Source organism: Salarias fasciatus, chromosome 2 (assembly GCF_902148845.1).
Source record: "Salarias fasciatus chromosome 2, fSalaFa1.1, whole genome shotgun sequence".
Classification (NCBI taxonomy): Eukaryota; Metazoa; Chordata; class Actinopteri; order Blenniiformes; family Blenniidae; genus Salarias; species Salarias fasciatus.
This window is the reverse complement of record NC_043746.1, coordinates 3,545,586-3,558,440: the sequence shown is the minus strand read 5'-3', so window position 1 is coordinate 3,558,440 and position 12,855 is coordinate 3,545,586. Positions and strand designations below refer to the sequence as shown.

The 12,855-nt window shown below is 46.2% G+C and overlaps 1 protein-coding gene across 1 annotated transcript in view; it reads left to right on the top strand.

Moving 5' to 3' along the window:
- The window catches only part of aff2 (AF4/FMR2 family, member 2), a 115,091-nt gene that overhangs the window by 49,696 nt on the left and 52,540 nt on the right, over nucleotides 1-12,855 (top strand). Inside the window, exons 8-11 of the mRNA XM_030113744.1 lie at nucleotides 493-579; nucleotides 1,883-1,919; nucleotides 2,735-2,798; nucleotides 8,852-8,906. Of these exons, the coding sequence (XP_029969604.1) occupies nucleotides 493-579; nucleotides 1,883-1,919; nucleotides 2,735-2,798; nucleotides 8,852-8,906 (243 nt within the window). The remainder of the gene's footprint in view (nucleotides 1-492; nucleotides 580-1,882; nucleotides 1,920-2,734; nucleotides 2,799-8,851; nucleotides 8,907-12,855) is intronic.

The window sequence follows — 12,855 nt, the reverse complement described above, 5'->3', positions numbered from 1 at the left end:
CTCATTGGGACCGGAAAAATGTCCCCACAAGGCACATCGTTCCAGGTTTTCCTATCCTTGTGGGGACATTTGGCCCCCACAAGGATAGAAAAACAAGTACACACACACACACACACACACACACACACACACACACTCACACAGCCCCTTATCTTGCACATTGTATTCAGCCGGGGAGACTGTGTGATTAGAATAATTGAAAGAGGTTTCTTCCGCTGTGCCGTTCAGTGAGAATGGAGTCAGCTTTTATTTTGGTAATTCAATAATTTGCCGTTGGCTCTGTGATCCCTGTCGGGCCTGCAGCTCCCCGCCAGCCTCACTCCTCTGCACCAAACATGTTGCATAAGCAGCCGGCTCCAGTCTGATTCACCACTCCGCCTCACCTCACGCTGCCTGTCACTAATCTGTGTGTGTGTGTGTGTGTGTGTGTGTGTGTGTGTGTGTGTGTGTGTGTGTGTGTGTGTGTGTGTGTGTGTGTGTGTGTGTGTTCAGGAGATGACCCATTCCTGGCCTCCTCCGCTCACTGCCATACACACCCCTGGAAAAGCCGAACAGACCAAGTTCCCCATCCCGAGCAAGGTGAGCCCGCCGTGTGTGTCCGTCGCTGCCGTCAGCTGACGCCGGCGCCGCTGCCCCAGAGCGCCGGCAGCTCCGGCGCCGGCCCCGCCCGTCCTCTCCCTCCTGATCTGTGTATGAATTAGTGAGGGTGGGAAAAGATGTGACACAGCTGAAAAAGCTCTACTTAAACTCCGACACTGATTTGATGGCGGGCGATAAAACCCAGAGCGGCCTGTCAGTGGGAATCCTCGCCCGCTCATTAGGTCCCACTCAGAAACGGGCGGTGGCGGCGATCGCCGCGATATATTCAGATTACCGCCGCCTCATTCTGCACAACGGCACAAGTGACAGCTAATTAAATCACAATGTGAAGCGTTGCATGTTTAATTCACCCCGGTGCCGAGCGTCCGGCCCGGCGCCGTGGATGGTAATATTTGCGCAGTAAACGCCGCGGTAAGACTTGGTATATAACGCCAAGATGTAATTACTGTAATGTAAATGAGCTTATTATTGGTTAAAGTAATTTAATGCTCCACAGCACAGGTAAAGGCGTTCGACTGGGAAATGTTTCCATCAGCGTAAATGTCATCTTCATATCAGCATCAGTGCTTTTGTCTGGCTGGGAAACGACGGCGGGAGCAGCTGGGAAATTCCCAGTTCCCACTTGGTTTGTTCACGTGACAGAAAACAGGTTCGCCCAAAAAAACCTGCAAGACGAACATTAATACAGCCGTGAAGGCAACACGTCAATGGACCTGAGTCATGTTCCTCTTTAACTGGGCTCAAATATACTTTTCCTACTTCAAATTGGGAGTTTTCCCACTTCCTGGTTGCTCTTGAATGCATCTTTGAATCATAAGAGCAGTGAAGTATCCAGAAAGCAGGCGGTCCTGGTTCATTTCTCCTCTCTGTCCATGAATCACACCTTTGTGTTTATTGATCTCAATTTCAACATTTTGGGGAAAAAAGGATTGAGAGTTGAGATGGGAGTATTTCCACTTCCTGTTCCGAAACGAGGCTTGATGACTCCTTATAAAGTGAAGAGAGGGGAATGATGTTCATCTCATGGTTCTGTTCAGGGAGATGACCCTGGGAGTGCAGCAGCAGGAGATGTTCTGTAGAAATCAGCAGAGGAAGCGATGTAAACACAGAGGCGGTGGATCTGACCTGCTGCTTAATGAATTAGAAGGGGTTTTGTGTGTGAGTGTGTGTGTGTGTATGTGTGTGTGTATGTGTGTGTGTGTTCCTGCTGTCAGATCAATAACCACATCTGTTGGTTTATTCATTCAACTGGCTTCCTCTCTCCTCCTCTGCTTCTCTCCAGGAGTCGCAGCATGTGACCTCAGGCTACAACACCCAGAGTAAGTATCCCAGCGTCCACACACACACACACACACACACACACACACACACACACACACACACACACACACACGCACAGCCGTGGGAGGCTGATGGTGTGAGCGGCTCCACTTTCATCTCGCCGTGTTCGTCTGAACCCGTAATCAAACAAACCTGATTAAGAAGGAGCGAGCGCGGCGGCGGCGGCGGCGGATGAAAGCTCCTGTCACAACACGTGGAGCCGCACAAGATTAATATTGATCACTTAAACTTTGATCAGCAGTTTAGGAAAGCAAAATGTATTTAAGAGAGAACCTGATGGAGACGTCTCCGACACACACTCTTCAGCGCGCCCTCCTGTTTTCACTTCTTCTGTTGTTATTGATCATCAGACCATGCGTGGAGTGTTTCAGCTCTTCAGATATCTAAAGTTTAAACCGTGTCCCGCCTGCAGATTTTCTCAACAATCGGCCTGACTTTGCAGTTGTGACAATGAAAACAGGAAGGAATCAACACTCAGACAGATCTACACACACACCTGCGTAACAGAAACCACACCGGTGGAAGTCTGCTTCACCAGGACCATCAGTAATCTGCTGGTGTTTCTGTGTCTGTTTTTAATTTGGGGTTTTCGCTGCACTTCCTGTTACCAAAGCAGAGCAAACACAAGCTGAGTCAATAGCAGTCAGATTTTTAGCTTTTTTCCGGCGTGACGGCGCTACAAGTGTGAAGTGATGTGAGTTTGGCTCCCTGTCAGACTCTAATCAGCACACATCCGGACGGCGGCTGGCTCCGAGCGCGCCACACTGATTGGATGTCCTCTGTTGTGTTGCAGAGCGATGTACTGTATCAGCTAACAAGCCCGCTGCTGCGAAACCACCCACTGCACCACAGAAGTCGTGAGTACCTCTCTTTTCCCTACACACACACACACACACACACACACGCGCGCGCGCGCTGCTGCTGCCGCTGCCTGGAGGTAAAATTAAACTTGACTCTTGGATGGAATTCAGTGGTGGTAGGAGGGAAAAAAGAGAAGGCTGTGTGGATCCGAGCAGGAAGGAGCAGCTACAGTCATTTAACGTGAGGCTGGAGCTCATCGCAGCATCCGAGGCTGCAGCTCCGCCATGGCTGTCCGGCGGAGGCCGGATCCCGCAGATCAGGACCGACCACAGTCCGCTCTGGGACTACCTTCACGCCTTGTGGAGGACAGACCCCGTCTGACCACGAGTCCGCAGCTCCAGCAGATCAAACTCCTCCAGCATGAAGCTGATGTCAAACTCAAAAACACCAAGAAACACCAAGAAAACACACTCTGGAAAAATACAAGCGCAATGATGTCAATGCTTCAGTACTTCTTTTTTTTTTTTTTTACTATTTTATTCTGAAAGTTCAGCGTACTTCCTCCCACTCATTTTAAATAAGTTTGTATTTTTACATTTAGACATAATGGATCCATACTTCATCTGTTATTTACAACTAGTATAAAGTTTTAGAGGTTTTTATAATACTTTACTCACTAGCTATTCAGTTCTGTGAGATTTAAGCTGAATTTAAAAACAGAAAACAGCTCAATTATCATTTAAAATCAACTGTTTTTGTCTTTTTACTGAATAGTTTTGATTGAGATGTGGATTTGTAAACCTGTCTTGTTTCATGGAAATATACAAATGGTTGTCGTTCCAAGTTATAGTCATTTTAATGATTAAAAACGCAGAAGATTGTACAACCAACATGTCAGAAACATATTTGTTAACGTGTAAGTGAAATGCCCCGAACCTCCACGTCAGGAGAAAAATGACGATTGGACGCTAACGCGTTTTATTGAAAGCGTTTCTCTGTTTCATTGCTGTTCAAAGCAGACATCGGATCAGGTGGATGTGACAGAGGTCTTCTTCATGTATATTTTGCTTGGATGAGCTCAAGATTCAACCTGCCGACTGGCTCCAAACCCCCACGACACAAAGATGGAAAAGGAAAAAACATCTCGACCTGATTTCCACGGGGCAGTGTTATGCCTACGTAATATACTGAATATTTATTGTGATGTAACAACTTATATCATCACATAAGACTAATAATATGTGATAACACGCTCTTCAGGCTGTGCACATTTTGAAAACAGTTGGATTTGACATCCAAAAAAGTTTGATTAATCCTGATGAAATGTAAGTGTAACCAAATGTAAGAGCATTTCTATAAGACTTATAGAAATACATTAACATCATCTGCATACGTGCTGATATTTCTCACAGATAGCAAAACTTAACTCCACTAAAACTAAAGTTCTGAGCTTGATATTGATCTAATTTTCAGAGCGACATTAAACAGTCTATAAGCACTCTATACCCTGAATAATGATCATATAAAGTCTCCTGTTTCTTTGATAGAAATTTGTTCGATCATGTCCTGATGAAAGAGCTTTATTTCTGTCTGAATATAAATGAATAGTGTTTGGAGAAACGGAGGGATGTTGAGTTTTGTAGGAATGTCAGAGGCAAATTATTTCTGTCGACTAATTAAGAAAATCGAAAGTAAGAAAACAAAATATGAGAAAAAAGTCTGAGTTTAGCACGATTTACTTTTCAGCCTGAACAGATCCTGAGGTCTTCAGGAGAAAGCAGGTTTTTCTTTGTCCTGCTGAACAGAGTCATTCTCTCAGACATGGCAGGAAAACTGTAACTAATTAGAAAAATTGAAACTAGTTAAAATGAAGAATTTATCTTAGTTTTTTTCAAAATATTATAGCTAAAAATGTAGAAAGTAAGATTTTTGTGGATATTGAACATTGTTTGAATGATGATTGTTTAGTCTTCACACATATTTTACTTGCTGCTTTTCTGTGGATTCCCTTTGTTTAACCAGTCTCTTTATTTTCAGGGGTAAGTTGTTTTTCTTTTCCTCTGTCGTATTATCTGTTAAAAATTGGCCTGATGTGACAACTGGTGTGTTTCCTCCTCTAATGAGGGTTTTCAAGTGCTGAGCTCAATGCATTATTTATGCATTTTATTAAAAAGCTCATTAAAAAGAGGGAATGGGAGACGTGGTGAGCGTGATGTCAAAGAGTAAAAACAGGCTTTTGAAAATTAAAGAAGACTTGATGGCCAATAGATGATGCAAAAATCCTGCAAGTGGAGAAAACGGTGGGAGCGGTGGTCTGGGGAGTCGAGTTAATTCATCTGGATGGTTTGATTAAAGTTCCAACGGCGGCACGTAAACTCTCATTTCCCCCATTTTGCATACGTGGGTAAATAGTTAATTATATCTCCATTAGGATGAAGCTCTGCTGCTTTCTGTTGCTTATTACTCTTTTTTTTTTCTTTTTCTTTTTTCCTGGTGATTAGTAACCTACGCCTCCAGGGTTTATATTTTTTTGATTTAACATACAATAAATGCTGCTTTGGTTATCGGGGGGAAATAATTGTTATTGGTTACAAGCAGCGGCTCCTTCACAGCAGCCGTTAGGCGCTGCTCGGCGTAAAAGGCTCCCCATAATGAAGAGGCCACCTCGTTTTGTTCTGAGGGTAATTGAGCTGTTTGGGCTAATTGCTATATACTTTGCTGGGTGTTTACAATGTCCGGCATCAGGCAGCAGTAATCCTGCTCTGAGCAGGACAGAGTGGAGGACGAGGCTGCTGATGTTCATTAGCTGGATGAGAGGGGGGGGGGGCATCGCAGGGGTTCCTTCACACCGCCACCCGACTGCAGAACAATGTAACATCCGAGTGTTTATAACAAAGCGTCTGGTAAGGATCCATCTGACAGGACGGAGAAACTGAACTGATGAGATTAAACATAAAGTACGAGAAGTCACTCAGAGCAGCAGCATAGGAACACCAGGCTATAGAGAGAGAGTGTCGTTTTAATGGATCCTGATAGAAACGTCCAGTCTCCCTTTGGGACAAACCAAACGGTCCCACCTAAAGGTCTAAATGCCCCAAAGATCATGAGGTTTTAGGAGTTTTTTAAGGTCTTTAATTATTTTACAGACGTACAGTATGACGGCTCGCTCACCTCGTCGGAACTGAGTTACACACGAAAACACAATGACAATAAACAGTAATTTAAAGTGATCATTGTTGTAAAAAAAAAAGATAACGCAAAAAATATACATAAAAATCGTAAATCTTAAAATTAATGCATATATTGTGATAAATACATGTGTCCACTGGGGTAAATTCATGCGTCCATTGTGGTGAATTCATGTGTTCATTGTGGTGAATCCATGCGTCCACTCGAGTGTGTCCTGAGAACAGTAGTGAGTGATGAGCAGCGCTGGTTTGACAGCGCTCTGGCGGCAACTCGCTGCGCTCTGGCCTCGCTCTGGCCTCGCTCTGACTTCTGGCCTTCTGACTTCTGGCCTTCGCTCTGGTTTCGCTCTGGCCTCGCTCTGACTTCATGGCTTCGCTCTGACTTCATGGCTTCGCTCTGGTTTCACTCTGGTTTCGCTCTGGTTTCGCTCTGGCCTCGCTCTGACTTCATGGCTTCGCTCTGACTTCATGGCTTCGCTCTGGTTTCACTCTGGTTTCGCTCTGGCTTCGCTCTGGCCTCGCTCTGGCTTCACTCTGGCCTCGCTCTGGCCTCGCTCTGACTTCTGGCCTTCTGACTTCTGGCCTTCGCTCTGGCTCCACTCTGGCTTCGCTCTGGCTTCGCTCTGACTTCATGGCTTCGCTCTGGTTTCGCTCTGGCTTCGCTCTGGCTCCGCTCTGGCTTCATGGCTTCGCTCTGGCTTCGCTCTGGCTCCGCTCTGGCTTCATGGTTTCGCTCTGGCTTCGCTCTGGCTCCGCTCTGGCTTCATGGTTTCGCTCTGGCTTCGCTCTGGCTCCGCTCTGGCTTCGCTCTGGCTTCGCTCTGGCTTCGCTCTGGCTCCGCTCTGGCCTCGCTCTGACTTCATGGCTTCGCTCTGGCTTTGCTCTGGCCTCGCTCTGACTTCATGGCTTCGCTCTGGCTTCGCTCTGGCTTTGCTCTGGCTTCGCTCTGGCCTCGCTCTGACGTCATGGCTTCGCTCTGGTTTCGCTCTGGCTCCGCTCTGGCTTCATGGCTTCGCTCTGGCTTCGCTCTGGCCTCGCTCTGGCTGCCCTCTGGCCTCGCTCTGACTTCATGGCTTCGCTCTGACTTCATGGCTTCGCTCTGGCTTCGCTCTGGCTTCGCTCTGGCTGCCCTCTGGCCTCGCTCTGACTTCATGGCTTCGCTCTGGCTTCGCTCTGGCTTCGCTCTGGCTTCGCTCTGGCCTCGCTCTGACTTCATGGCTTCGCTCTGGCTTCGCTCTGGCTTCGCTCTGACTTCATGGCTTCACCCTGGCTCTTGAGAGGCCGAGTCGGGGTGTGAGGCGCCGCTGTGCCGCTGATGCTGCGCTCCATAACTCATTCATATCCGACTGCGTCCGTATTCGTGCACGTTCGCTCTCTGCTGCGCGGTTTATTCATTTCCCCGCCGCCCCCCCTTCATTCAGCCTCTATCTTCCCCTCTCCATCATTATCGTCTCCATCTCACTCGCTATCTCTCTCTCGCCATCTGTCCCTTCTTATGAAATAAAATATGAATCCATTATTCATTCATTCAAACGTATCCATCATGGCCGCTCGCTGCACCGTTGCCCCTTATCAGCAAAGCTTTTCTCTTATTGTGCTTCAGTTATTCACGGCTGGTCTGGAAACACGGCCCGGCGCCGGGGAGGCTGTGTGTTGTTTATTTATTTGTAGTTTTTGCGGCGGAGCGTCGTGAGGCAGTGAAAACCGCGCCGGGGGATTCTGCTGTCATAACAAACGCAGTGGCAGCTTAAAATACCGGTGGTGTGTGTGTGTGTGTGTGTGTGTGTGTGTGTGTGTGTGTGTGTGCGTGTGTTGATATGAAGCAGTACGACACGGGAACCTGCCGATGCGCCGCTCATAAACTGAATAATCTGTGAGGGGGGGAGTAGACGAGGCTATCAGGGAGGTCAGGGTATTGATGGCGCCCCGTGTGAACAGGCCGAGAACGATCTGAAAAACACCAGAATTCATCAGCGTAGCAGAAATGATTCCCTTTTTGGCCTGGATTTTAAATAATGGTGATTTTTACATCGCTCTGATCTTTCATTGAGGTTAAAAGATGCTTTACCGGAATGAGAAGTAAATACTACAAGCGGATTTATCCCAGTGTTACTTTATAAAGATGTAGTTTTCAGCAGGAATCCATTTACAATGACTAGTTTTGAAGCAACAGAAAAAATGTGGAACCATATTGAATAAAGTTGAAGACATTTTTTAAGAAAGCTGAATAATCCCGTGTATTTCTGTTATTTTCTCTTAAACAGAATTTAAGCCTTCATAGAAACATTTCTTTTCCACAACATTCAATTCAGTCCAAAATAAAAAAAATAAAAGTGTTAAACTCTCTCCACCTCTTCAGTTTGGCTCTGCATCTGCCATAGCCCCGCCCCCAAAACGCTCCAATTGGCTGAGCCGACCCCCCAGGATCACATTGACTTACTGATTAAAAAGACCTTAAAGATTTTAAATACTACACCTGCTGTATTTAAATTTGAATGGCTCCAATAACCATGAACAGCATATTGGAATCAACTCAGCAGAAGTGGAGGAATATGTTTGAATGAAATGTTGCTTTAAGGCTGGGCGAGGCCGCACCTGCCTCTTGGTGAAAACATAAAGAAACATTTAAATATGTTTTTTTATGTTTATTAATCCTGTCAGAATAGCAGAAATAATCCTGAAGCTAAAATAACCAAGTGATGAGATGTTACTACAGCGATTATGTTCAACAGGGTCCTGGGACCATTTCTACCCCCTGCAGCTGCCAGAGGTTAGAACGCTGAAAACACCCAAAAACCCAACAAAAGCTCAGCAAAACCAACAACTGGATCCATCACGATGTGTCGTCTACTGACAGACTGAGGAGAAACTGACCCTCATGTCCTCCTGACCGCCTAACTCCTCCTTTTGTCTCGACGCAGGATGCTGGAGGATGACCTGAAGATCAGCAGTGACGAGGAGGAGGCCGAACAGCAGGTGAGCTCCGTCAGCGGGCCGCCCATACATCCATCCATCCAAACATCCATCCATACATCCATCCATACATCCATCCATCCATCCATCCATCCGCCCATACATCCGCCCATACATCCACTCATCTGTCTGTCCTGCACTGATTCTTAAATTACGGTCTATTTATCTGTGTGTGTGTCTGTGTGTGTGTGTGTGTGTGTGTGTGTGTGTGTGTGTGTGTGTGAGACACTCACTGAGTCATTAATCTGTCCACACACCAGTCGTCCAGCCGTAACTCATCCGTGGTTTTTTTTTTTTCCCCGACTCTCATTTGTCATCTCCTGCCTCCTGTTACAGTCGCTTAAAACATGACGGATTAGACCGAGACCAGCCCGAAACAATCTCAGAAAGCGTGAAACGTTGCGGTTTGGTAGCTTGTCACTGAGTTAACACAGTTGTTATTAATCTGTTGATGGCGTATAAACCACGAAGACAGTTTACCAAGCTTTCATTAAACTCCGTTTGGTTCATTCAGGTAGACATAGAGAATAATAATTTTAACCATTATTGACTTCTGTGACCGCCATCTTGGATGAGGACTCCTGTCTACTTCAGAGGTCAAACCAGGTCTTTACACGGTTAAAATAATCATAACTGACTGAATTTACAGCACATTTTCTTTAGATCTGTTTTATGCTAAACAGCAGCCAAGCTATTGGTCATTAAAATATATTTATTTAAATGCTAAAATTCAAATAATAGTTAGTGTATCAGTACTGGTTAAAAGCTCTTTATATATCTGCTGCTGTAAATCAAATCATATAATAATGTCTTGTGTATTCAGTCACTTCTGATTATTTTAATGGTTAAATGATCTCTTTCCCTCCTGATTCCACCAAAAGAGAAGTTGGTCCTCATCCAAGATGGCGGTGACGCTGAACGTCATCGAGCTGTGTTGCGCAGCAGGGCTCACCTGAGTTCCTTCGAGCAGTGTTGGACTTTCTGACCCCGTCGTTATAAACCTTCCATCCTGGGTTCAGCAGGTGCAGTTCGGCCTTAATAGCTTCATGTCATGGAAATGACATTAAGTAATTTCAGTCTGTATAAAAAGCACTAATAAATCTCTTTTCATCGTTCATCAGACCACTTCAAATTGTGCCATTAACCACATTAACCTGCCACGTTTCAGCGAGTCATGAAAACAGGAGAATCTGGAAAAATGAGGTTTCCGATTCGGGAGACTCTGAAACTGAAACAGAAATTGAAAAAGCAACAAATGTCAACAATCAGCAGTGGAAAATGGATCATCAGATGAAGTTCATGTTTTTAATTGGACTCATTTAGAGTCCTGGGTCGGTAGACGAGGCTCTCATTAACGGATCGTTAGCAGCGACAGCAGAAATCCAGTCAGTCCTCAGAATTCTGGGTATCGATGCTGACCCAGACGAATGGAGCAGCTCCGTCCCTCCTGTCTCCACCTCCGGCCGGCGCTCCGTCCGTTTCATAAGACAGAGACAGATCAGTCGGTCTGAAGACCTTCAGCCCTGAGAAGCAGTTCCTCATGTTCCTCACTGAATTCAGCCAGCGGCGTAGCACTCTGAAACACACATCTCCTCAAGCTCATCACTCAGTCTCCTCCATTGATTCTGCTCATCAGTCTCTTTATCGATCCGCTAATCAATTGTTTGCCAGTCGCATCGGAACTCAAATCACCGATCAATAAACCGATTCTTAGTCTTTCAAGTGAAAACACATTGTTCTTGTATCGGAAAAGTTTCATTTCAAAGTTTTGGAAACGATGTCTGTTTCCATGGAAACAGCAGAAATTCTGTTCCACTGTTTTCAAAAAGTTGTTTTTTTCCCCCGTTTCCATGGAGACGAAGGTTTTTCCTAAATGCGCACCTCGTGAGCCTTTTTTACCGCCACCTAAATGCTCGGTTCCTCCGCTCCGTCCTGCTGTTGGAGGACGTGGCGCCTCGCTCCAAGATACGAAACAGAAGTTTTGCCAAGTTGAAAGGATTATTATAAAAATGTAAAAACGTCAGCAGTGTGTCTTTCAAATAAGAGTGAGTTAGAAATCTGAAGAAGAGTGACCTGGAAATCAAAGAGTTCACACACAAATAAATAACCTCTGAAGCCTTTCGGTTGTTTTTCTAAATTTGGAGCGTTTTTCAGAGACAGAGGCCAGAAACCAAACTCAGTCCGCTCAAAGCTCATAGAGGAGGAGTGACTCTGGAATCGTTTAAAGGCAGATTAATGGAAATGTAATGATCTATTTTTCCTCTTTGAGTTCTGCCATGCATCATTAAAATGCTAATTCAATTCATCAATTAATAAAAGCTTTTTGAATTGATCCAGTTGTTGAATGGTTGTAATTAGAAGCGATGAGTGTGTGAAGCGTTGTGGTGGGCCTGCTGTGAGTGTGTGTGTGTGTGTGTGTTTCCGGGGTGTCCGCCGGGTGAAGAGCTCCCGTGCGGCGGCGGCGGCGGCGGCGGCGGCGGCGGTCCGGTTCCGCTCCTGTTTTCCTCAGTGGAGGTTGACACGGCGGCCCTTTCTCCTCTAATCACTGTCATCAGCTGCTAATGATGCCAGAGAGGAGTTGAAAGCAGCCGGCGGGGGTCGGGCCGCTGCCCCCCACCCCCACGCACACACACACACACACACACACACACACACACGCACCCTCCCCCGCCGCCGCCGCCGTGCACGCCGATATCAGCGCTCATCAAAGAGTCTGAGGGATATTTTCAGTTAATGAAAAGATACCGATTCCTCTCATCCTCTTTTAAGCGGCCTTCTGATTGTGTAATTACGCCGATGCTGGATATTATAATTATAAATGATGGCAGGTCATTCATAGTGGTTTTTAGTTATTGTAATTAAGCTGAAAGTAGATCTGTTAATTACAGACAGTTAGAGTGCATTCAGAATGGCGGCGAGTCTTTCTTGATCATAGGGCCAGTGTGTGATAGCTCTGTGTTGGGATGAACACACTGGATGGAATGAGGACCGTTCCTCTTCCTCTTCCACCCGTCTGCGTTTTCTTGCTCCTGCTGGATCGCAGAGTCTTCGTCCTTCCTTCAAGGCTCCAGAATAACCATCTCCGGGACTCACAGTAACGTCATGAACTCCTGGATTGTCCGGTTCTCGTTTAGGCTGAGATGTTCAGAAGGTATCGGTTAGCATGTAGCGTCCCGGCAGTCCCTTCAACCCTGGACCTTCTGCTTCCAGGCTGCACGAGGAAGGATTCACCACCAGTCCACCGTCCACAGCTGAAACTCACTGATCCTGTTCCTTTTCTGCTCATAATGAGCAGCTTGGATCAAACATTGGCAATGACACTGTCAGTTTATCTTCAGCTGCTACAAGCTAGCAGCCTGTAGCAAGGAACGACAAGCTAGCAGCCTGTAGCAAGGAACGACAAGCTAGCAGCCTGTAGCAAGGAACGACAAGCTAGCAGCCTGTAGCAAGGAACGACAAGCTAGCAGACTGTAGCAAGGAACGACAAGCTAGCAGACTGTAGTGGACAGCTACAAGCTAGCAGACTGTGATGAAGGGCTACAAGCTAGCAGGCTGTAGTGGAGAGCTACAAGCTAGCAGACTGTAATGAAGGGCTACAAGCTAGCAGACTGTAATCGAGTGCTACAAGCTAGCAGACTGTAATGGGGGCTACAAGCTAGCAGACAGTAGCAGTGTGCTGCAAGCTAACTTCCTCTGCGTGGTGTGGTCCAGATTGTGGGAGATGTGCTAACAGTGTTTGGCGTGTAAATGAGGCTTTAGCAGCAGATCTTCAGTGGGAAGTGGCCCAGATGTTGAGCTGTTGTTGTTCTGCTGCAGCAGAACTTGATGCTTTCAGAAAATCTCGGTGCTTTAACAACATTAACCCCCCTCTGGAGGCTCTGGGTGGAGCCTTGACTTTAAATTTCCTTTAGCTATTTTTCATTTTACAGGAATGAAACATTTAAAACGTCTT